The 25,310-nt window shown below is 38.6% G+C and overlaps 3 protein-coding genes across 27 annotated transcripts; 2 read left to right on the top strand and 1 right to left on the bottom strand.

Annotated features, from left to right (window-relative positions):
- The first annotated feature begins 1,606 nt into the window (after positions 1 to 1,606).
- On the top strand, positions 1,607 to 4,620 carry LOC103715755. 3 transcript variants are annotated; one of them, XM_039130252.1, is made up of 5 exons: positions 1,607 to 1,901; positions 3,212 to 3,481; positions 3,597 to 3,737; positions 3,899 to 4,028; positions 4,306 to 4,620. In XM_039130252.1, the coding sequence occupies exons 2-5, from the start codon at positions 3,284 to 3,286 to the stop codon at positions 4,476 to 4,478; spliced, it is 642 nt and encodes a 213-aa protein (XP_038986180.1). In that variant the 5' UTR covers positions 1,607 to 1,901; positions 3,212 to 3,283; the 3' UTR covers positions 4,479 to 4,620. The 3 variants fall into 3 exon arrangements, 2 of the variants coding, with proteins under 2 accessions (XP_038986180.1, XP_038986181.1); XR_005513392.1 differs by having other exon boundaries at positions 1,610 to 1,901; positions 3,899 to 4,111; XM_039130253.1 differs by having other exon boundaries at positions 1,640 to 1,750.
- Positions 4,621 to 7,805: 3,185 nt separating this feature from the next.
- LOC113463491 lies at positions 7,806 to 8,840 on the top strand. Of its 2 annotated transcripts, none has more exons than XM_039130251.1 (3): positions 7,806 to 8,126; positions 8,224 to 8,382; positions 8,531 to 8,840. In XM_039130251.1, the coding sequence occupies exons 1-3, from the start codon at positions 7,923 to 7,925 to the stop codon at positions 8,684 to 8,686; spliced, it is 519 nt and encodes a 172-aa protein (XP_038986179.1). In that variant the 5' UTR covers positions 7,806 to 7,922; the 3' UTR covers positions 8,687 to 8,840. The 2 variants fall into 2 exon arrangements, with proteins under 2 accessions (XP_038986179.1, XP_026664864.2); XM_026809063.2 differs by having other exon boundaries at positions 7,828 to 8,126; positions 8,242 to 8,382; positions 8,531 to 8,833.
- A 3,161-nt stretch (positions 8,841 to 12,001) lies between these two features.
- LOC103715837 (protein RTF1 homolog) lies at positions 12,002 to 23,962 on the bottom strand. 22 transcript variants are annotated; one of them, XM_039130236.1, is made up of 10 exons: positions 23,848 to 23,962; positions 23,521 to 23,776; positions 23,152 to 23,274; positions 22,728 to 22,777; positions 21,494 to 22,631; positions 15,058 to 20,974; positions 14,885 to 14,970; positions 14,611 to 14,791; positions 14,301 to 14,377; positions 12,002 to 14,224 (listed from the first exon to the last, which is right to left on the bottom strand). In XM_039130236.1, the coding sequence occupies exon 10, from the start codon at positions 14,199 to 14,201 to the stop codon at positions 12,222 to 12,224; it is 1,980 nt and encodes a 659-aa protein (XP_038986164.1). In that variant the 5' UTR covers positions 14,202 to 14,224; positions 14,301 to 14,377; positions 14,611 to 14,791; positions 14,885 to 14,970; positions 15,058 to 20,974; positions 21,494 to 22,631; positions 22,728 to 22,777; positions 23,152 to 23,274; positions 23,521 to 23,776; positions 23,848 to 23,962; the 3' UTR covers positions 12,002 to 12,221. The 22 variants fall into 22 exon arrangements, with proteins under 22 accessions (XP_038986164.1, XP_038986162.1, XP_038986175.1 ...); XM_039130234.1 differs by having other exon boundaries at positions 14,909 to 14,970; XM_039130247.1 differs by having other exon boundaries at positions 14,342 to 14,377; positions 14,909 to 14,970.
- Positions 23,963 to 25,310: the final 1,348 nt, after the last annotated feature.

Genomic DNA, 25,310 nt, shown 5'->3' with positions numbered 1-25,310 from the left:
AAATCTAGCAAGAGATTTTCTTCTTTAATTTGAAACAACTGTGGAGAGAGACGTCAGAACGTGACCACTGTGGAAATAAATGTGGCAGTAACTATCGAACTCGGCCGTAGCCGTGGAACGGTATTAGTGCCGGAATCACGTGAGTCGCACGTGTTAAGTTTGGCCTAGAAACCATCGCACCCATAAAAAAAACGTGACTCATGGCATGAGGAAGACGACGGTTGCCGTCCAATTCACGGGACCCATAAAGGTTTTTTTTTTTTTTTTTTTTTTTTTGGCCACGGTCGCAGATTCCCAGTCCAAGAAAAACTCAACGACTGAGCGGAGGATCGATCCCGATTTTTAGATTTATTTCTTTTTTTTTTATTTGTGATAATTTAGTGGAGGGGATAAAGTTTGGCAATTATTTTTTTTTAAGGAAAAAAAAAAAAGAGGAAGGGACGAGCTCACCCCGGTATAGCAGTCTTTATTGGGCCTCCACCTCATCAAAAGAATGTTCAATGTGGGAAGAAATGGCCGTGTGTTAGGCATCTCGATCCGTTTTACTCATATTCTTTCCATTCATAGACCCGGCTCAGATATCTTTCCAGATTCTGGTACGAATTTTTCGTATGAGTACGTCATATCTGATACCACCAAAGCTATCAGCAAAGTAGTAGCCGTTTCAAACTTCAAGTCCGAGCATCCTTCGAAAGGATATCTTGAGTGCAGTATTATATAATTCTTCCTATGTTTATACAAGTGTTCATCGTTTTATATTCTGTCGGTCATGTTCAGCATTTAGGATAGGGCCCACGTATACAATTAACATCTCCCTTCAAGTAGAGAAAGCAAAGAAAGAAGCAAAGAAGGAGAAGTTGTCTACCCTGAAACGTACCTTTTGTCCTTTCATACAAATAAAAACACTAATCTCTTAGCTCTTACGGGCATTCTTTTAGAAAAATAGAAACATTTTTTTAAAAAAATTCTAGCTCCTTACTTACTTGAGTGACTCAATTTTGGTCTACTTTTAAGTCAAATACAAGCTGCTTACAAAACAACTTGTATCTTTCTGGATAGAACGATAAAATTTTTATTAATAAGACAACGAAGTTTTAATGAATAGTTGCTCTACAATAGAATTAGGAGTTTTTCTATCCTTGTTTTGTAACTTTCTATAAAATTACTTGCTGACTTAAAGAGAGCGTGCAACTGGATTGCGTTTCTCTTTTGTGTGGCTGAAAGAATAAGTAAACAGTTGGAAACATAAATATTCCTATCTTTCAAATTTGCACCCATGTCAGTAAGGTTCTTTAACTAGAACTTCTAAAAAAACTGTGTCAATATTAAGAACTCTTATAACTAGGGCCAATTATGGGCCAGTCCTCATATCTAAATTATATTTTTTTTACATAAGATTATTTAAAATTTGATATTTTTTACATCCAAATTCGGCCTTGATCAGCTCTACCTACAACACCATCCGGCAATCTTACTTCCTTCAAAAATCCCCTTCTATTGGAGAACTCATCAAACTTGCGCTCTCTTCTCTGCTGCTAGATTTGGTGCCCTAATTTTTATTTTTTATATAGTTTTGGGAAGCTTATTTAGTACTCTCTTTCTAGGTAATTTAGCTTTGAAAAAAGATAATTATAATAGTCTGGGAAAAAAAAGGTACCGTAGCGACATCCTAGAGTCCTAGTTGTCGTGTTTGGATTCCCCAGTTCGTATCTTGCGGGCGTTTTCGAAACCAAGCAGTTTATCGCTCATTGTGAGAATTCGTACATATAGATGTTTAATTTTATATCGATTAGATACTGGATTGTTCTTGTACGGGATAAAAAAAGGATCCAAACAGGCTAATTTTTTTGGGTAAGATCTTGGATTGAAAGTCCGCGTGGATCACGTTCACACCCAGATAGGCGACCAGAGTTGGGCAACGGGCCGTGCCGGGCCGGCCCGGCCCAGGCCCCCCGGGCCAAAACTCTAAACGGGCCGTGCCTGGCACGGCCCGCTTATGAAGCGGGCCGTGCCTGGCACGGCCCGTGAGGCACGGAAGGCAAGCCCGGCCCGGCCCCCGGCCCCTCTATTGGTGGGCCGGGCCGGGCACGGCACGGCACGGGCCGTGCCAGGCACGGCCCGTAACGGGCGGTAACGGGCCGTGCCAGGCACGGCCCGTAACTGGTTGTAGTCTAATAAAGACTCCAGAATTCCAGTCCTAGTATGACGATTTTAGATTAAAAAAAAAAGATCCAGAACGAAAATGGGTTCAATTATTATGTGTCCAAAGAATTTATAAATTAGCAATGTCCAGAAAAATTTTAGCATAACATAATCTTATGTTCATTCATATGGACAAATACTCACAAATGTTCCAGAGATGAAATATACTTAAACATCTTATCATTTCCCAGTTGACATATATTGTCGATTGAATTTTATACTGCAAGATCTATCAAGGTTTTCTACAAAAGTAAACTATTCCATAAGATTCAAGAGTTACGGATGAAAGCTTTCAGCTCAAACATTATCGCATTCTGGATTCCCATTTAGCTATCTAGTGAAGTTTTAATATGTTTTTCCATTCTGAAGTAGCAAACAAATGGCACATATATATTCTTTAAGCTAGTAAACAATGACCAATTTCAGACCATTAGTGCTTAGCACATTCTTGGCCCGTTTCTTTTTCACTAGCTATACCGAGCAAAGCCTTGGCAAAGGAAAGCACAAAAGGAAATGGGGGCAAAATTACAGCAGCATAATGGTATCTGAATGATTAAGACTGTCTTGCTATATGCAATTATTCACTACCTACATAGAAATAGATAATAAAGTTCCAATCTAAGAATTCTTTGGACCATTTGGCACAGCTATCTCGTAAGAAGTTACAGAATTAGTATTAAAAGAAGGGATCAAAGTGAAATAATTGTGCATGTCAGTAATTCTTTGGACCAGGCACGGGCCGTGCCAGGCACGGCCCAGGCCCTTATGGGCCGTGCCGTGCTGGCACGCGGGCCGTGCCGTGCTTGGCCCGCGTGCCTAGACCGGGCCGTGCCGGCCCAGGCCCGAAGCGGGCCGTGCCAGTGGCCAGGATTCGCTAGCCCAGCACGGCCCTATCAAAGGGGCCGTGCCAGGCACGGCCCGTCACTGTAGCTGGCGGGCCGTGCCAGGCACGGCCCGCTTTGTGCCGTGCCGGGCCGTGGGCGGCCCGGCCCAGTGCCCATCTCTATAGGCGACTTTTGGTTGCAGGAGACAGAGATATAGCGAGCGGGCGACGACGGGAGGAGAGACCGAGAGGACGGGAATGGGGATGGAGGAGCGAGAGAGGGCGGCCAGGGACTGGCTGGAGGGCATCATCGCGAAGGGCCAAAGCCAAGACGCCGGCGGCGAGGCGGTGTGGAAAGGCGGCTTCTTCGACGCCCTCTCCCTCTCCGGCCTCCGGATCTCCCGCGCCCAGGCCGGCCGAGCCCTCTGCTCCTTCCGCGTCCCCGCCCACCTCACCGTTAAGTACCTACCTCTCCTTTCCTCTTCTTATTCATTCCCTTCTCTCCTTCCTAAGAACAAGAATCGCTGAACCTAAACCCTAGCCTGGATTAAATAAATCCATTTCCGCGCAGGACGGGGAGGGCAATTGGCAGGCCGGGGCGATCGGGACGGTGATGGACGACGTGGGGGCGGCGGCCATCATGACCACCGAGGGCCTCATCAAGGTCTCCGTCCAGTTCGACATCTCCTACTTCTCCCCTGTCCGCGCCAACGTACGGACGTCTCTTCCCTTCGTTTTATTTTATTTTATCCCCAACAACCAAACCATCCATCCAATTCCAATTCCTTGCAAGTTGCAACCAATTATTATTATTTTTATCATCGTCATTGCTATTCTTGATGATGATGGATAATGGAATGGGATTGGGAGCAGGAAGAGGTGGAGATCGACGCACGGATTGTGGAGCACAAAGGAGCCAGAAGGCTGACGGCGGTGGTGGTGGAGATACGGAAGAAGGGGAACGGACAGATGGTGGCCGTGGGAAGGCAGTGGATGACATCTGGTCGCCCCTTCCACAGCAAACTATAACAATCTTATTATCAAGAACGAAAAACTAGAGCAAGCATAGCAAATATAGTTGTCAAGGCAGGCTTTTGGATGAATTGTCCCCTGTGAAATTGTAATCTGTTCATGTTTTCCTAATTAAAAGGAAAAAATTATCACTGGAACAAACAAATTTTATCATGACTTCGATCGAGTTTTGATAAGAGGGGTGCAAATTCCTGGCTGATAATTTGCAAAAATCCAAGTTAACAAATTTCATAATTCTTTGCATGCAGATGCTACGTGCGTTTCGAGATTCTGCACGATACTTGGAGAACAAATGGACAAGTATTTCAAAAAACTCATTAAAATTCAAGTGCAAGAGCGGAGGAATGAGAGAGAGAACAGAAAACAAAGAAGAAAGGAAAAGAAAAGGAGCAAGAAAACAGAAGGATCAATACAAGGTTAGAAATATATTCATTGCCCCAAACGCTATCAATGCCTTTTTAATTGTCAATAACATAAATCTACAACCCCTGATTATCATGGGGTGGTGATGTTCCAAACTCGCTACCTTGGATGAAATATCAAGGAAATCAAATTTTCCATAATCCTAGCTTCCCTCAACTATTAAGTTATGCTTGTTTAGAGAACCAATTTTTTTTATGCACCAAGTTGTTAAATATTGGATTGTGATGAAGGATGTTATGTGTCAAATTGTGATACTTCAAGTTCCAGTTTTCTTCTGTGTGGAAAACCTATAATTGAATCATAGAGGCTGCTTAGTGGACATGAAGCATGGCTTCTTGTGAGTAATTATGCCATAGAAGCTACTTAGTTGACTTCAAAAGTGGCTTTTTGTGAGCAATATCTGAACACCTTCTTTTAATGATACTTTTATTCCATAGAAGCTACTTAATGGATCTATAAAAATTCATCTTGTATTGGGCTATCTTAAACTCGAAATAATGGGTTGATGAATCATTAAGACTGAAAAAATTAAAAGAGAAAACATTTAAAACTCTGAATATCTTAAGATTCAACTTAAATGCCCAGAAGATGTTAAGTAAAAGATTTAGTGGTCTGAAGGGAAAATGAGTGTATTAAGGGGGTTCTTATTATTGAACCCAGTGGACCATGTTGAATGAGCTTGATGTTAGCAAGAAAGGAATTCCAAAAATCCCTGCACATGACAATGAACATTCAAATGTATGCACATAAGTTTTGCCCCTCTGTTAACACTGGAGGACTACCTTTCATGATCCCCATGCAAAAATTTGAACATTCCAGGCTAAGCATATGGTTAATTGAGATCTATATCTGCTAGAATACCATATCTCTGCGTCTCTGTTTCAGGTCTGAATATTTTGGTTCTTCCATAATACTTCAGAAGTCTGGGATTCATGGAGAACCATATTTTCGATCTAAAAACATAAATATAACGAACCTAGCTAATTATGATGTAAGTGGACTCCGTTCGTCTCTCTAAAAAAAAATTGATGATGATGGATGATAACGAACGATGAGGAGGAAAAATTTAAACCTATGTGGGACACATGCATGCATATGCCTCTTTAGAACAATTCACTCTCCCTGCCTTGCTTTAGACTTTAGAGAAGATAAATGTGTCACTGAATCTGTTCCATCTAGCAAAGCAAAATAGATTACAGTCATCTGAAGCATTAGAACCCTTTAATGTGATTTTTGACAGGCAGGACAAAAATTTTCTTTCTCAAGGCCTTTAATGTGATTATCCTTGAGTTCGAAGCATTTTTAATAAAAATTAAAACTTGTTGGAAGATGTTGGAAAGCTAGAGAGATTTTGACAGCATGCCCTCTAGCGGGTGCAGTAGGCAGGTGAGCTTGCGACTCTCTGTATACAACACGACATTGGGGAAAAAAAAAAGAGAAAGAAAATAAGAAAAAATACATTAAAAATGACAAAAAATCTCATTTGGAGTTTTTATTGGAAATGGAAAGTCCTGAGCGCACATATATTTTGATCTTATTAGATTTAATAGAGAAATTGTTGAATTAAAATTATATAGAATATCTTCGTCAATGATGTAGCAAGTGATGGATTGTCAAGGGGACAATCTAAAAAAATTTATACTAGCAATATTTCATTGCCATATTATATAATATTTCACTGTCATATTATATATATTTCACATACAAATATATTTTGTAATTATAAAAGGAAAAATCAAGGGACCAAAGGTTTTTTTTTTTTTTCCTCACGGTCACAGATTCGAAGTCCAAGAAAAACTTAACAACTGAGAGGAGGATCGATCCTGATTTTTAGATTTATTTCTTTTTCTTTTTTTTATTTGTGATAATTTAGTGAATGATTTATTTTGAGCTTTTTATTTTTTTTTGGTGAGGTGGGAGGGATGAAGTTTGCCGATTATACTTTGAAAGGATATCTAGAGTGCAATGTTATATAATTCTTCAGATGCTTATACAAGTTTTCATCCCTTTATATTCTGTCGACCATGTTCAGCATTTTGGGTAGGGCCTACGTATACATTTAACATATCCCTTCAAGTAGAGAGAGTAAAGAAGAAGTTTACAATGAAATCATAAATTATATATATATATATATATATATATATATTGTTTTTTTTATACAAATAAAACAAAAATCATTTAGCTCTTACGGGCATTCTTTTAGTAAAATAGTAATATTTTTTAAAAGAAATTCTAGCTCAGCTTACTTATTTGAGTAAGTCAATTTTGAGCTAAATTTCAAGTTAAATACAAGCTACTCACAAAACAACTTGTATCTTTCTGGATAAAAAGATAAAATTTTTACTAATAAGACTAAAAGAAGTTTTGATGAATAGTTGCTCTACAATAGAATTAGGAGATTTTTCTATCTTTGGTTTGTAATTTTCCACAAAATTGCTTGCTAAGTTAAAAAAAAAATGTGCAATTGGATTATGTTTCTTTTTTGTACGACTGAAAAGATAAGCAGACAATTGGAAATATAAATGTTCCTAATCTTCCAAATTTGCACCCATGTCCGAGAGGTCCAATAACTATGACTTCTTTAAAAAAACTCTGTCAATACTTAAGAACTCTTGGTTCATGTCTTGTGGGTGTTTGGGTAAAAAGGTACCGAAGCGACAGCCTAGACTCCTAGGGCTCGTTTGGTTCGCGGAAAAGAAAGGGGAGAAAATGTGGTCAACAAAAAAGTAATGAGATGTCTCTTGTTTGATTGGAGTTTTCAAAGAAAAGAGACGGAAAAGTTGTATTCCCATGGAAATATGATTCCCACATTTTATAGAAAAATCTTTTCCATGAGAAACATAGGGAAGTTACTTTCTCATGAGGCGGAAATCACTTCATTTTTATTTTTTCCTAAAAAGACCCTTCAGCATTAAAAAAGCATTAAAGAGGCATTAAAGATCTAATTTTTATTAAGGGCATAATAGGAATTATACATAACTTTTTCAGAAAAGTATATGGCCAATCAAACATAAATACTTTGTAAATTTGTCACTTTTCCATGGTCAACCAAACATGCCAAAAATATTTTTATAAACATTCTTTTCTTAGAAATTTGTTTTCTATAAATTATATTAAAAAAAAAAAAAAAAAAAAAAAAAAAAAAAAAACCTTCTCGCGGACCGAACAAGCCGCGAGCGTTTTCGAAACGAAGCAGTCCATCACCACAGCCAGTACAGCAATAGCAGCAGGGCGGTCACTCCTTGCGAGAATTCGTACGAATATATGTTTAATCTTATATCCATTATATATTGGATAGTTCTTGTACAGGATAAGAAAGAATCCAAATAGGCTATTTTTTTAGATAAGATCTTGGGTTGAGAGTGCGCGTAGATCACATTCACACCCGGTAGGCGACTTTTGGTTGCAGGAGACAGAGAGAGGAGAGACCGAGAGGACGGGGATGGGGATGGGGATGGAGGAGCGAGAGAGGGCGGCCAGGGACTGGCTGGAGGGCATCATCGCCAAGGGCCAAAGCCTAGACGCCGCCGGAGAGGCGGTGTGGAAGGGCGGCTTCTTCAACGCCCTCTCCCTCTCCGGCCTCCGGATCTTCCGCGCCCAGGCCGGCCGAGCCCTTTGCTGCTTCCGCGTCCCCGCCCACCTCACCGTTAAGTACCTACCTTTCCTTTCCCTCTTCTTATTTATGCCCTTCTCTCCTTCCTAAGAACAAGAATCGCTGAACCTAAACCTAGCCTGGATTAAAGAAATCCATTTCCGCGCAGGACGGGGAGGGCAATTGGCAGGCCGGGGCGATCGGGACGATGATGGACGACGTGGGGGCGGCGGCCATTATGACCACCGAGGGCCTCATCAAAGTCTCCGTCCAGTTCGACATCTCCTACTTCTCCCCCGTCCGCGCCAACGTACGGACGTCTCTTCCCTTCATTTTATTTTATCCCCAACAACCAACCATCCATCCAATTCTAATTCCTAGCAACCAATTATTACAATTTTTATCATCGTTATTGCTATTCTTGATGATGATGGATAATGAAATGGGATTGGGAGCAGGAAGAGGTGGAGATCGACGCACGGATAGTGGAGCACAAAGGGACCAGAAGGCTGACGGCGGTGGTGGTGGAGATACGGAAGAAGGGGAACGGACAGATGGTGGCCGTGGGAAGGCAGTGGATGACATCCGGTCGCCCCTTCCGCAGTAAACTATAACAATCTTATTATCAGGAACGAAAAACTAGAGCAAGCATGGCAAATATAGTTGTCAACTATGATCATAGAATCTACTTCTTTTAATGATACTTTTATTCCATAGAAACTACTCAATGGATTTATAAAAATTCATATTGTATTGAGCTATCTTAAACTCGAAATAATGGGTTGATGAATCATTAAAACTGAAAAAATTAAAAGAGAAAAAATTTAAAATTCTGAATGTCTTAGGATTGAACTTAAATGCCCAGAAGATGTTAAAGTAAAAGATTTAGTGGTCTGAAGGGAAAAGGAGTTGAGGTTGATGTTTAGCAAGAAAGGAATTCCAAAAATCTCTGCACATGACAATGAACATTCAAATGTATGCACATAAGTTTTGGCACTCTGTTAACACTGGAGGACTGCCTTTCATGATCCCCATGCAAAAATTTGAACAATCCAGTCTAAGTATAAGGTTAATTGAGATCTATATCTGCTAGATACCATATCTCTGTTTCAGGTCTGAATATATTGGTTCTTCCATAATACTTCAGAAATCTGGGATTCATGGAGAACCAGATTTTCGATCTAAAAACATAAATATAATGAACCTAGCTAATTATGATGTAAGTGGACTCTGTTCGTCTCTCTAAAAAAAATTGATGATGATGGAAGATAACGATGATGAGGAAGAATTTAAACCTATGCGGGACACATGCATGCATAGGCCTCTTTAGAACAATTCACTCTCCCTGCTTTGCTTTACACTTTAGAGAAGATATATGTGTCGCTGAATCTGTTGTTCCATCTAGCAAAGCAAAATAGATTACAGTCATCTGAAGCATTAGCACTGCAGTAGGTTACGCAGAACTCAAGTCTTTAATGTGTTTTTTGACAGGCAGGACAAAATTTTTCTTTCTAAAGGCCTTTAATGTGATTATCCTTGAGTTCGAAGCATTTTTAATAAAAATTAAAACTTGTTGGAAGATTTTGTAAAGCTAGAGAGATTTTGCCAGCATGCCCTCTAGCGGGTGCAGCAGGCAGGTGAGCTTCTCACCCTCTATATACAGCATGACATTGCCCAAAAAAAAAAAAAAAAAAAATTAAAAATGTCAAAAAAAATCACATTTTGAGTTTTAATTGGAAATGGAAAGTCCTAAGAGCACATACATTTTGATCTTATTAGATTTTATAGAGAAATTGTTGAATTAAAATTACATAGAATATCTCTGTCAATAATGTAGCAAGTGATGGATTGTCAAGGGGGCAATCTAAAAAAAATTATACCAATATTTCATTATCATATTATATAATAGTACACATACAAATATATTTTGTAATCATAAAAGGAAAAGTCAAATGGATAGTATCTTGTTACATCAAATTCATATACGTGTCTCATATAGTTATGGTTAGCGGCTGTTTTTAAAAAAATTAGTTTTGTCATATCATATAATTTGATATTTATATTCAGCTTAATTATATTAGTAATTTTTTTCCTTCATATCTTTGATTTCATGATGCTTAGGTAAGAAAAGTACTTTAGGTGCGCTGTATCATTGTTTTTTTTAATACTTCATCAGACAGTAATTTAGGTGCACTAAATAATTTTGACAAGTCTAAAAGTGCAGCAAAATAACCTGTTAAATAGCTAATTTCTACCCCAAAACCTACTAGGTACCCCTTTTCTGGTTATAATATTAGATAGGGACAGGATTTTAGTTGGATCTGGGTTTAGATATGGCCAAACCCGACCTCCAACCTCTTTGACACCCCAGTTGTATACCTAAAAGCTGTTTGTATGTGGCCTCACAAGAATGAAAATGTAGCCATGCAATCTCATTTCGGTCGACTAACCAAGGATATGCCAACTTCATCCAATTACAGTTCATGGTGGCATTCCTCCTGGCCCTAGACATAGAACTCATGACGATCAGAAAACCCATGCTTAGTCTCGTTCAGTGCCCTTCTCCATGCTAGAGAAAGTAGAAGGTTTGTGATGGATGCCGGTACACAGCTCAGAGCATTAGTAGGTTTAACTGAAGATGTTCAACAAGGGGAGTTTTAGAGAGGTGGAATTGCATAAATTTGGTTAAAATCAGACAGCAATTCTAACATATGTCATCAACCGCCCTTCGTCCCTGCGCAGCTCCATCGAAAGTTACTTCGGCCATGGTTCAGCTTGCAGCATTTGGACTGCTTTGTGAAACAAGAGTTGCATTGGAATTTGCATTACAATAAATCAAGCATAGGAAAAGCACCAGCTACAACCAGTGGACTTGAAGGAGGTCAGGTTATATGCAATCAAAGAGACCCTTAACAGCTCTTCAATCATTACAGATAACAATTTTCCTACATCAGAAGGATCACATTGATAATTGAAAGGAATTTTCAGTTCAAGAGAAAAGCATGTTTATATGCAAAAGACCATACAATCAGGGATTCGGTTCCCCAATAATTTGTGATGCAGAAGATCAAATCTCTAGTGACAGAAACAATAAAAGCAGAAAGAAGTACTAAAAAATTCTCATATGATAACATGTAAGGTTCCTTCAATATGGAGTCGGAATTAGCATCTGCTACCATCAGCTGTGATGTTTTGCAAGGATTAACAGTCTATGAGTTTATTGTGCACTGCATCGTGCTCATAAATGAAAATGGACTTGTAACACCCGTGCATCACAAACAAATTAGTAATCCCAGAGACATCTTTCCAAAATTGTGGATTGTGCATAGCTGCACTACAAACAAATAATAATTGGGGCATTTTTTTAAAGAAAGTTAGACTAGCACCGAACTAGCACTACTAAGCCAAGTTATAACTCTGACTTTGTGCATGAAGATCAATGCTGAATGTCTAGCATGATATCAAGTAAAAGTTAACATCTACACCATGAAAAGGTCCGCTTAAAGCTGTTGCTCAGACAACAGCAGATATGCCCGCCAAATTTTATAAATTTGACATGTTTCTTCATTAATGGGTCTGTTGACAGGAAAATCTAGCTGACATGCATGCAAAATTTTTTAAATTTGCCATATTTTTTCATTCATGAGTCTACAAACAGGAAGATCAAAAGCAGCCGGTTGAAAATAAATGTTGATGGATGAAGATCTCAAGCACCAACAATTTATTACCAGCAAACATGACTACCAGTGTAAGACAAAACTGCCCTAAAAACTGAGGACAAGTTCAAGCACAAATTAATTCCTTTGGTCTTTGGATTGAGGTTTCAGTATCTGACAAGGATACTTGCATCTTTAAAGACAGGGATACCACTATGCTGATTAATTAAACAAGAAACACATCCAAGAGGTTTCAGCAAACAAGTTCAAGCATCATCAGAACATAAATCCTAATCACCAGGTTCAAAACTTGTCATTAATAAAGTAACTAATATCTTTTATGAAAACAACATAAACTCCAAACATCAATTTTTAAAAAGTCAATAAAGGGGAAGGCAGATGGGAGCATGATGGAGCAATCCAACACACAAAAATGGAACAAAAGAAGTTCCAACCAGATATTGGTAGACTGAAACCTGTTTGAAGCAGTCATTCAAAGCAGACCCCTCCGTCTCTTGTAGTCACTGACTGTCAAAGTTAAAGCATGTCGCCGCCCATCACTGTCTGGAACTTTGTATCCAGTTGTTGCTTCTATCTTCTGTTTCCTTGACATAAAATTCAAATGAACAGCTTGAGGACCCCCAAACTTCTGCAGGGCAGCCAAAGAGATTGACAACTCAAAATCATGCAGCGTGTTTGATTCTGTACCCTGGTCCACTGGTGCACTCGTATCTACCAACTTCCCTGCACCGGCTGCTGCCTCCAGAGCTGCAGCAGTGGCTGCTACACCAGCCTCAACTCCACTCAGTGGCCCCACAGCACCTGCATCTCCATTACCTGTTGTTGCACTTCCATTATTACCATTTGCAGCGGCTGCATTCCCCTCCCCCCCAGGCTTTGACACATAATAATTCCTGGACCTAGTCCACCTCCTAGAAAAGGGATCATAACCTGCCTCCCCAGCCTTTAAGCTTGTGTTCACTGGCTTCAACTCTGAGGCATTCCTAAAGTTCTCAGCTCGGTTCTTCCTATTCATCTCAGCCAATCTAACAGCTTTTGCATCCTTCTGTTCTGCTTGCCGAGACATGTCCTCTAACTCCTTCAGCCTTGCTCGGATCCTTTCCACTTCTACCTCATCTCGCCGACTCTCCGCCACTTCCATCTCCTTCCTCAACCGATCCTTCTCAGCTGCAACATTGATTGGCCTCCCCGAGGCTGACTTCTTCTCTTGCAGCATCTGTTTCACGGTGGCTGCTGAATAGACAAAGTTGTTGATCTTCTGAATAGCTTCCTTCTTATCCTGCACATCCTGACGGGTTGGCATCCGACCACCACTCTTTTCAACCTCGTGTTGCCATTCCTTAAACTCCTTCTCGAGCACCGGAGAGTCTGAAACGTAAGCCATCTCATACTTCACTGACATATTACCCCATGTCAAGTTCAACAACTTGTAAGTTGTATGATGCTCCAGCTTGTACTGTCTACTAGGGTCAGCTGCTTCCACATTACGAACTAAGAAAAGCTTATATCTGGCACCAGATCGAGACCCAACCTGGACTCTTACAAAGCACCCAAGAATGAGCTCTTCAAAGAAAGGTTCCCTGAACCACTTCACCAGCTTCGACCTCCGAATCGTTATATCTTTGATATCCTCAAACTTCAGTGGATCCAATCTGGATGGGGAATCATCTAATAAATCATCCTCCATTTTGTTGTTCCCTGGGAACCTCTCATCCTCACTATCCATTCTGCCTCCGCTTTCACGGTCATTGCTCAAATCACTAGGAGGACTGGCTGCTGATCTATGTTTGGGAGGAGACATATCCTGATTACCAGCACCACTGCTACCTCCATCTCCAATTGCATCCTTGAATCTACTACGATAACCCTCTGGAGCTTGCTGTCTCATCCTCTTGGCACGCAGCTCATCTAAGGCACTCTTGGCGGCAGTCCTATCTGTGCGGGCTGATGAGCGGCTGCGGTACGGAAGAGGGGGAGGGCTTTCTTTCTGGGACTTCTCCATTTTTGCTGATGATGCTCTTGCCATCTTTTTCAATTTGTAATCATCTATCTTCGTGCTCCGCTCTGCTAGTATCAGCTCCCGGTCCAGCTCAGACATCTTTCCTAGTTCCTCCTTATCCGCTTCATCCCTGTAAAGATCACTTCCAACTGATGGAGCGCTGTCAGATTCATCATCGCTGTGCCTGTCGTCATCGTCGTCGTCGTCATCCGCCCAACCACTCCTCTTGTCTTTCTCAGGCGGGTCGAGCCTCTTCTTAAGAGGGACTTGAGAGCCTGCTGGTTTCCTTTTATTGTACCTAGGGTTATCAGAGTCATCATCCTTGGAATCACTTCCATCAGAGTACGAGCCCTCCCTTCGCCACCTTGACTGAGGGCGAGAGTGGTTGTTCTTCCTCCCAGATGTGCCCGTTCTCCCTGCTGCCTGCAACAGCAGGTTCTCCAAGTCTGCCATGATCAAAGATCCCTCCAAACAATCTACAAGTGTTTATCACAATCAGTTAGATAAGTATGCAAAGCCAATTCTTTTATTAGAAACCCCATCAAAACATACATCAAGAACACGTCAAATAAGTAGGCAATCCCTTTCTTCACCTACAGGAAATCTTCCAAACGAGCTTTACAGAGTACCTGAATGCAAGATTCGGAATTCTTTCAAACAAACTAAAATTTTGACTATAAATACTAATATCGCAAATTATAAGACAGCAAATATATAAAAAAATCTGAGTAATAAAGAAGTATCTGATGCCAAAATTCTGTTATAGAAGATGATTAACTTGAAAGAAAAGAATCCACCGCTTAAAAAAAGAAAGGAGCCCTCATCGGATTCAGCCCTAATAAAGGTAGAATTTTGGACATACCAGCTGACGAGATTTTACAAGTTTTCTTTCTTGAACTGATCTTGCCAACCCTGCTTGATGATTCCCAGCATCTTCAGATCAGAAAGGGGATCTCGTATGGCATGAAACAACGGGCTTTCCCCTAGATTTCCTTCGAGAGGAGCTTGACGCAAAGTGGGGCAACGCTGGGTCTTCTATTTATCTGTAGTAGCTTAGAAAACCATCAACAAAGAAAAAAAACCACAGCAATCCGCGGAACTCAGAAGAAATATCGATCGAGAGAAGCGATTAGTACCAAATAAACCGAGGGATAAGATACCTGCGATCAAAACACCGATAAAAACCGGTTTTTGAGACTAAAAGGATCGAAAAATCGGTGACCTAACAGAAAAAATCAACAGCAAATCGCTTTATAACGGGAAGAAGAGGAAATCGAATCAATCAGGGACCAGAAGACGATCGCCATACCTTGGGCTCCCTCCCGATTCGATCCCCCGATGCCCCTTTCTTCCAATCGCCCAGAGACGAGCAGGAAAAAAGCGAGGTTTCTATCACGGCGGAGAGAAAAGGGAAGGAATTAGGGGGAGAAATAATTCCGTGGAAGGGGCACAGAGGAATTCGAAAGGTCCGTATGTCGGGTACTGCGTTTGGCGACCGATACCGGGTATAAATCGGAATACCGAGTTTTATAGACGAGAAGAAGCTTTTTTTCACCAAAATAAAAATAAAAAAAATAAAAAATGAAAAACAGAAAAACTAAGACTTGAAAATTTTAAATGCACCATACATGCACCCAAATTTCATATAACGGGCTAATATTTCAAAATGTTGGCCAAAAATTTAAACAGAATGCATTGTTTAACATAAAATTAAATTTTTATTATTATTAGAATAATTATTGTAAAAGTAGAAGAAACCATCCACAGTTGCCAACTCTCGCATTTCGGAAAGAATTTGGCGGTTTAAAGTTCGGAAGAGCAAGTCGTATGGATATATCGTAAAGAAATTAAAAAAAAATTACGATAAGGGTTTAATATGAAACGAAACAAAAGTTATTGACTATCGCACTAACGAGATTTTAAATTTGGCGGTTGGCGCTACTTTTTTTGATATGTCCGTTGCAGAGAGATTCTAGGTTTAAATTCTCATGAATTAAAATAAATAATTTGAAGTTCGTAAATGAAAACATGTATAGATCTAGTATTAATATATGGGAAAAGTAAAGAAACAGTTTAATGGCACGAAAGATGTCAACGTGCTATTCTAATGGGATTTTAAGTTTGACAGATGGCACCGCTATCCTTAGGGCATGCACCGGAAAGAGAGGACTCAAGTTTGACTTCCTATGAATTAGGATAGATGATTCGAAGTTTAAAAATGGAAACATTCATAAACATCACACAAATACATTAAAAAAAGTAGAAGGAAATGTTGATAATTGCATAATATGGTCAATTGTTGCACTAATTAGACTTATATTTGGCAATTGCATCACTCTCCACAACATATGTGACGGGGAGATTTCACGACTGAATCCCCATCTATTCTAATAAATGATTCGAAGAAGGCGTCTTTATATGGCTCAAATATAAGGTACACAAGGAATGTAATCCCAATGCCAACCTTAAAAAGTTGTAAATTGCTACAATCTCCTTATACGAGGTAGCTTGCCGGCTTTATTCACCGGCTAAGTAATGCTCGATAACAACAAAGGAAATTGTCAATTATGATGAGGGAAAGACAAAAAGAATATTGATCAAAGTGAAAAACCAATAGTATTAGGCTTGTTTAAAATAAGTTTAGGTCAAGTATGGATTAAGCTTGAAGTTAATCTACCTAAATGTTGAAAAGGGATTCGTAATGGTACCTAAACTTGATCCAACCAAATCTGAATCTGCTTGAGATTAAGATAATTTTTCAGTGAGTAGAATGTTAATACACAAAAACAACTACGTGGCACATATGGCACGAAAGAAATACAAATATATTCTTATAAAAAAAAAAGGATGATGGTCGCTTCCTCCATTTTCCAATTCAAAGAAGAAATCTTAATTCACCTTGAATGCAATTAATGTTCCCTTCGAGTTTTTAAGTTTTACTTTTTGTCCTTCCTAATGCCAAAAATTAGGTACGACCCCATTTCACCCCTTTCAGGACCCTTGATCATCAAGAACATAACTGGGTATATAATTTATCCTTGTTATTCCAAATATTATTTCAAACTCATCTCCGCCTCCTGAAATATATTATATTCATTCTCTGTGTTTTTTTGAGCAAATATTCGTTCTGAATTTTTTTGCTCATTCTATTCACTGATGCTCTTATCTATATATATTACAATTGGTCTGACCATATAATTTCAACTCTAAAGGTCTCATGCCAAATAACCACGTTACTCGAAGATAGGATCCAAGCAGATGGCCTTTGATAGCTAAGAACATGTAAATTTAATGAGGACTTTGTGCAAATCTCCACGCCCATAATTTTTTTTGATAGTTTGTAAGTTCTAGGAACTGAAATGAATACAGCTATTGCTTTTATAGATCAAAACTTCTCTACGTGCTACCTACACGACAGGATCTGAGATTGTTTCTTTCTTAATATATGCTGCACTTTTTTTTAAAAAAAAGAAAATTATCAATAAGATTAACTACTGTTAATACAACCAGTGAAAATAAATAAGAGTCAAGCCATTCGTCAGGTTATAAGCATATTGTAAAAGTTTTCTAGACTTTACAGTGTCATTTAGAAGTGCAACTTTGGGTCAACAAGGATATGAATCACTAGCAGCATTTCGTGCCGCCAAGGAACCCAAAACAGAAGCTTCGTTGGACTCAGAAGAGCTACCACCAGCTAAATCTCAGAGGTTCTAAGAAGCTGTAAAGGGAATTTGTTGTTGGAGGCAAATGAGTGCAACTGCAGCCCTCTCTATGTCAATTGGAGTCGCATTATATTTTGGATCTCAGAAAAATGCCCTATAGGCTGCATTACCAATAAAGCTCTTAGCACTGCAACTCCCTTTCACTGTTATCAATATAGGTTTATCAAAAAGGAAACCAAAATTAGAAATTCTTACTGAGTACCGAACTCAAAATTAAATTTTGCAGGAGCTCATTAGAAATGGTTTTCCCATTTTTTCCATTACAGAAGCCATGCCTAAAGAAATTTTTAATATGGTTAACATGAAGACTGACTTCTCATGGATACATAACTATGTTCATGCACTATTACTAGATCTCAGTATTTCAAGATATAAAAAAAAAAATTGTCATGATACATTTCTGCCATATATAGTGATGTGGTTTTGTTGGTAATCTACCATGAAGCTGTGCATGACTTGAAACCTTAGGCATTAATCAGAGAAACTTAGATTCTTAGCCAGGAAGAAAACTAAGATTTCTTCAAAAAATTGAAACTTCATTTTGTGCCTCTGTGCTCTTTATGCATCACAAAGCATCAGCATTTCAAAATCAGACAAAAAAAGTGTTCAAGTTCATGTAATATTACTTTAAGATGTCATAATGAAAAAGAAGTCTAATTAATTCATAGATATAGTACTCCATTAACATCTCTCACTATTTGTTTTTCTTTCTAAAATACCAAACTCATTACTTATTTGCATCATAATTAATCATGAAACTTATACAGAGAAGGTGGGGTGATTGTTTTTGAAAGCTTTGTGAATAGAAGAAGACTGAAACGTCGAATCTTTGACAATCGGTGTAAGACCATAAATATTACCTCTATTTCTTAGAGAATGCGAAGTAATGATTGTCAACAGGAATCCAAAAGGCATGCTCTCTAATTTCAGGAAGTTTATTTACTGGAAAGGCCTCCTCTGGCTGGCACAAAACAAGTTCAAAGAATTCCAAAAAATGTTATTATTTTCATTTATATCAAAATCTGAAAAGTTCAGATAGCCAGTTTTCATGTATAATCGGCCTTGGACTCCAAGGATAGCTCATCACTGGGCCCATCTCCATCTTTGATCAAGGACAAGATTAATACAAAAATTAGTATCTTTAAATTTGAAACAGAACATGAGACAATGAACTGAAAGGAAAATCAGCACCTGCTTGTAACTCCTCACCAAATAAAGAGAATATCAATCCTATGAAGTTGAAGGAAAGTTGCAGGAAAAAAATGGTGAACTTCAAATTTTTTTGTCACTAATTAAGCATGCAAATTCGCAGTTTAGCTCCTAAGACAACCAACACTTGGATGCAGGTAGGGATGTTTTAGGAGCATCCCTTGATTATATGTCAGAGTTGATTTCTATCTAGCAACCATATCAGTACCTTCCAAAATAATCTCTTTCGAGTGATTTTGACGTCACACCTAGCTTAGGCAGAGGCCAGACATGAATAAACCTGATTGATATATTGGTTAAGTACAATTTGACATTATGTAGCCTAACTTAATCCTAGTTGAGTTTGTCGAATGATTAAATGCTTGATCATTTTGGAACAGGAAATTGATACTTTACTATGAAAGAACAATACAAAAATAAACTTTTGACAGGCTAACATGACTTGGGTCCATCATTTGGCACCCCTCAGCACATGTGCTGCAAAGAATTTCCTTTGTTCAAGCATGGATGGCGTATGCAATAAATCCTATCCCAAGGGCTCGATTGCATAAAGATATATTGCTGAAGAGTATTTGACATTTTGTTCAAGATATCATGAAGGTGTAGACACAACATTTAACCGATCTCAAAGAATTATGAGATTGTAGAGAATGCAGAACCTTACAAGTTCTTATCTAATGGAAGAGTATTAGGGAAGGTTGAAAGTATTGTTCTTAACTAAAAATCCTTCACATAAGCACATCGTTGTGTTACTTTACAGTGACAGAATAATTGAGTATCATGGGTTAGTATAGTTATAAGATGATTAAATTCAATGCCCTATCACACAATGTTCTTGACCAAAAATTTAATATGTATGCAGAGAATTTTTGGCTACTCAGTGACAAGTCAACCATAACATTCGTCCTAGCCCAAGGATTGAGCAAAGATGGTTAATCGAGTTATTCCCCGATTAAATTTTCAAACATGTTAGATATATAATATATAAAATATGCATTAATTTCAGTAAGGATCAGCAATGATTAAATAATAATTAATTATATCTTATTTTTAGGTATCGATGATGAAGAGCAATTGTTCAGATGAATTAATAGCGCTATTGCTCGAGGTCCTAACGATATTGTCAACAGATATACGGTTTCAACATCAATGGTTTTAGATTTCATACTAAGGAGCGTGAGAAGTTTAGAAAAATCCAGAATAGTGGAGTTATGGCAGAAGCGGATGGAAAAAACTTATTATGATACACTTACAGATATTTATGAATTGGATTATTGTAGAAAGTTTAAGATAATGTTATTCCAATATGATTGGCTGATGTAAACTCATATAGAGGTTTGAAGCAAGACACAAATGGGTACATAACTTATAAATTTCTTAAGGTTGAAACATAGTGGTGTGTTATTGAAGGATAAGTCATTCGTATTTTCATCTTAAGCTCGACAAGTATTTCCTGTGCAAGATCCAAAAGATAAAGCATGGATTGTTGTTTTTAAGACAAAACCTAGGGACTTATATGATATGAGGAAAGGGTTGGAAATAGAGGACGATGACACTTACACTCAATGCATGCCTTACAATATTGTGCTGACTAATAAACTAAATACTTCAACAAGTTGGATTGGGATGGATTTATTAAACAAGTCAACTTGATGTATTGAAGAAAGGTGCTGCAATTATATAAATGAATACCGGGCACATTCGCGCAATTTACCTTTTATGAACAGCTTCTGTGGAAACAATTATGTTGTTATTCTTATTGCCCAGTACTATGAAAATCAATTCACCAAGGAAGTGTGGTAATTATGTGTACTTAAAATTAATTCATTTAAGGGTGTACTAATTTTGTGCATCTATCCACAGTCAATCACATTCCTACAGATTATAATTATGACTCAAGATCTTCGTAAATGTTTGGTACACTTTGCACACCATACTTGACACTATTTAAGAAGTTTATTTTAGTATGTATCACAATGCTTGATGCTTTTCATTTTTTTTGTCTAATGTCTTAAATTATGAGCTAAATTTGATATTATTTGCTGGATTGTTTCAAGTTCGGTCATCAAAACCAGCACAAACGTCCTAGATGATACAGGTATTTAAGATTGGTTAGAATATGGTTTACAGAATATCACATCATGTCAATTGCATATTTTGAAGCCATCAAAAGCTGTCTCATTTGGAGATTGATGGGCCAACCAATTGCAAATGTCTTATTGTCTTCTGTAGCAGGTTTGAGCATTTTTCCACAGCAACGTGACACACGGTAAAGTACAGTACAGTACTCTGGGTCTGAATCAATCAATAGTAACACAATTAGCAATACATTCGACCATGGATCTAGATCAGATGGTTAACTTTATAATTAAGATATTGCAAGTGAGCAGGTTGCTACAGCTAAATGGCTAAAATTACTGTCATCAAACATTGTCAATTAACCCTTGGTACAGATATTGATCAGAGCTTTAGCATTTTAAGCATTTCGGCACAGTAAATCCCTCCCTTACCACAGAAGCTTATCAATAAACAGCTTTAGCTTTACAAGAATGTATTAATTAATAGTTTTCCATCTTCTTGTGTTATAATTGCACACTTTTTAGGTGTGCTAATTGCATTAACAAGATTACAAGAACATACCGAATTAATGCTTGAATCCAGCTCATAGAGTAACATATTATATTAATATGCAAGCATGATGAGCCAACTGTAGTGATTATTGCTATATCCAAGTTTAGGGAAATGGATGTTTGTATACATGAGTTAAATCATAAAAAGCATATGAATTGGGAAAGAAAGCAAAAGAGGCATAACCTGAGGAGGAACCTCTAAATCTGGAGGAGCTGGATCTTTCCCAGCTATGAAGGGGTTTCCCAATATTAGCTTATGCTCACCCATGAAGTACCAGATAATTCATTATAGGACTGATAAATATATAAAATTTATATCCATGAGAAATCATTATAAATATGTTGAACATTAAATTATGAATTTTAACTTCAACTGAAAAGTATAATGTCAATTATAAGAATAATTAGCATGATTTTAACACAAAAAAAGAATTATGAAGAGATTATTTTTGGGGTCTCCAACATCATGGTAACACCGGTATTAGACAGCAACAAACCAAACTTAATTTGTTAATTTCTATTCGTCCAATAATACACAAACATGTTGAACTTTTCTCTTCAAAAATTGAAAGATTAGCAAAAGTGGGAAATTTTCTCTCTTTCATATATAAGCAATGTGAGTTTGACTTATGGCTGGAACCAGTTGACAACCTTTTCTTCCCTGCTCATCCAAGAAATCCTAAATCTGTTGGTAATTGATGACATGTGTGGGTCAACTTTAGTGTAAGAGGGGTACGAAGAAGCAGCAAAGCATGAAGGATCAATTGTTATCGTATAAAATATAATCTTTAGTAAAAAGTACTTTATTATATCCATCTAAAGATGTCCTGACATTAACAAAAATTAGAATGCACATTTGGAGTGTTTTTCCCCTGCCTAACTCTATCCTCAGCTTCTGCTAACTTGGGGTGCTTCTATTTGGACAAATTTTTCTATTTATATTTCTTAGGTCCCAAAATGTTCACCGCTATAAATGAAAAATCTTCTAAAAGATTATATATGTGCATATCACTATCAAGATACTTTAAGACTACGTGAGTGAACAATATATTTGTTTACTTGTAAACTACCTATGTGCTATGCAATAGTCAAAATGGATAATTTAAGATTATGTGCACAACAACTAAAAGCTGGCACAACATATAAAATTTAGCTTTAATTCGAGGCCAGGGGTTGCCCTATCCATAAATCATATATGAACAATATATTAGGAAAAGACTATTAGATAAAGCAAGAAAAGACTTATCTCCAAAAGGTTTTTAGAAGATTCTTCCGTGCTATCCACACCAAGAATTTGAGCTCCAAACCTAGTAAACCAAAGCCTGTGCAATGCCGTGTATTCTCATTCCATTAGGAAAGGCAGGATTCTCTACCGACTACATGAAACAGAAGATTTGCTGACACTCAGGGATCGATACCTTGAAGTACCAACTTCAAAAATGCCCGAGCAATCCTGTCAAAGTGGTATCTGTTGGAACCAGATAAGCATATAACTTCAACCATAGTCGGCTAACTAGAAGACTACTCGACAAGCATAATGCACTACTAATTTAACATCAAATTAAATGAATCTTAATTAAATCTTTCATTTTGGCCAAAAGAGCATAATCATGTAGCATCTGTATCAGATGACATAAATCCACTCATATTGTGTTTCTGTAAATGAGATTAGAACGAAAATATGTTGATTTGAAACGTGATGCGAAGAAAAACTCTGCAGGCAAGAAGCAATCATAACACTTGGAAATCATATCACGCAACTTTACATAAAGACCAGTTCTTGGATAAAGACCAGAATGGCCGCCATATAAGAAAGCAAAAATGGAGATTGGAAGCTATTACCATCCAGAGTTCAAGAAAATCTGTGAACGAAGATCGATCCCTTGTAAAAGGGGAGGAAATTCAAGAAACGGAGCAATTCTTCGCTGAAGACCAGAGAGCCATACAGGAGAACAGCATTTGTAACTGGAAGCCATAAACACAAAGATTTTAAGAAAATCCATCAATAAAGATCAATACCTTCTAAAGGGGGGAGGAATGTCACGAAACAGAGGTGTTCTTGGCAAAAGACCAGTCTACTACATAAGAAAGCAACATTATACATACACACACTAAGATATCAAGAGAATCTTAGACAGAGATTCCCAAATTCATCCAAACCGACGTAGACAGAAAGCACTCAGAAGGGGAAAAGGCGAGAAAAAAAACTACCTATTGTGAGAAGTCCGAGACTCTCTGTCCGAAGGAGTGGGCAAGTACATGCGCAACGGAGGCCGCGGTCCGCTCTCCGCCAGACACCGCGACCGCCGCTACAGCTCGAGTTCTTGGCCGAAGCCCCTGTTCCGCTTCGGAGAAGGACCTTCGGAGAGAGAAAGGCGCGGCAAGTTTCCTGCCGGAAGCGGGCGGCGGAGACCGGGCTCCGGCGGTGGCGGCGTCCATGTTAGAAGACTTCTCGGGTTCTTGGCATCTGAAACGGAGAAAGGATCGATAAAAAAAGAAAAGAGGGGGAAAAAATAGAGGAGGGAGATCGGACGGTACTTTACAAGGGAAGGAGTCGAAGGCACGACTGCCGTGGGAGCGGAGCTGCGGGCAGTCGGGGAGGATATTTTGTATGCGAGATGAATATTGGGGCCGATTGCCTTTGCCTCGAGGGTGACTCTTCCACGATAATTAATTGGATACGAAGTGTCAATATATAGGGATGGCCATTCTCTGATGTGGAACATGCGTAGATTGGTGCGGGAGCTAACTTTCTATCAGATATCTCATGTATATCAGGAGACGGACAGTGCAGCAGATTGGGTCGCCTCCCATGTTGTCCGGTACTTTGGAAAGATTTTCTGAACTAACTTAGAGTGCATCCCACATTTCTTATTTTGTTTAGTTTTCTTTGATATGTCAGGTTATATTGACGTTAGAGGTATTTGAAATGTAATATCGTTTTGACAACAAAAAAAAAAAAAAAATCGAGGGCCGAGGGTTTTAGACGGTTCGGATGATTGTTTGCTACTAAAGAATGATCGATCCTCTTTTGCGACGTAAACCGTTTGATGGCGCTTCGTGCAGATCATGAAGTGACCATTGCGCGATCCAACGGTGGATGCGCGAGAACTGCCCTCTTGGCTTTTGGATTTGTGTGTCGTCTGGAGAATAATAAATCTTTGCGTTCCACAGTTGTGGCAAATGATTTTTGTAGCAGTAATAAATATTGACCGTGGGATTAGGGATGGAAAATAGATTCGATGGCCCCTGATGAATGGGACCCGTTCCATTTTTTATGCGTGTCCGCACACAAGTCAGAGCGTAGGAATCTTATCTAGGGTTGGAATAGATGGCTAGCATTATCTGGGGTTGGAATCTTGAATTTGAAGAATCTACACAGGCCATGCACGCGGTACGTTACCTTAGTGTAGCTTTTTCTCCAAAGGTACCAAGTGAATGGGAGATAAATGGGGATGGCAATTTTTTATCCTACCCATTTACTTAACTTGGATTTCGCCCATCTAATCCAATTTTTGCACAGGTTGGGTATAAGTTCCAAGATATATATATATAATATTATTATTTTTGATATATATATATACACACACTCACACACTTATATTTGTTTAAATAAATTTCTAGAGTGAATTTGAGTCATTGGATCAATTATCTAATAGCTCAAAATCTAACTAGATTAATAAGAAAGGTAGAAGGACTACTAAACCTAAACCACCTTTAATTTCCACTCTCTTCTCCTCATCTCTTCACCCTCTCTACTCTCGGCTCCCCCATAGAACCACTGTGCCTTACTGCCTACTTTCCTCCTCAGTTCACCACCAACTCAGCGTAATCTTATGGATTCATAGACGTTGATTGAGATTGCAATCTATGTGGTTTCGAGAAATTATCAGCACGGCAAGATGAAATTGTGGAGCTGCTCTACGTGGCTGGTAGATTGGTGCCGAATCTGCTCTCCTAGCAATGGAGATAATGATGGCGCAGGAGGCGACAACCAACCA

The sequence above is a fragment of the Phoenix dactylifera genome, chromosome 9 (assembly GCF_009389715.1).
Source record: "Phoenix dactylifera cultivar Barhee BC4 chromosome 9, palm_55x_up_171113_PBpolish2nd_filt_p, whole genome shotgun sequence".
NCBI lineage: Eukaryota > Viridiplantae > Streptophyta > Magnoliopsida > Arecales > Arecaceae > Phoenix > Phoenix dactylifera.
The sequence above is the reverse complement of the archived record's forward strand: the minus strand, read 5'-3'. Positions and strand labels throughout refer to the sequence as shown.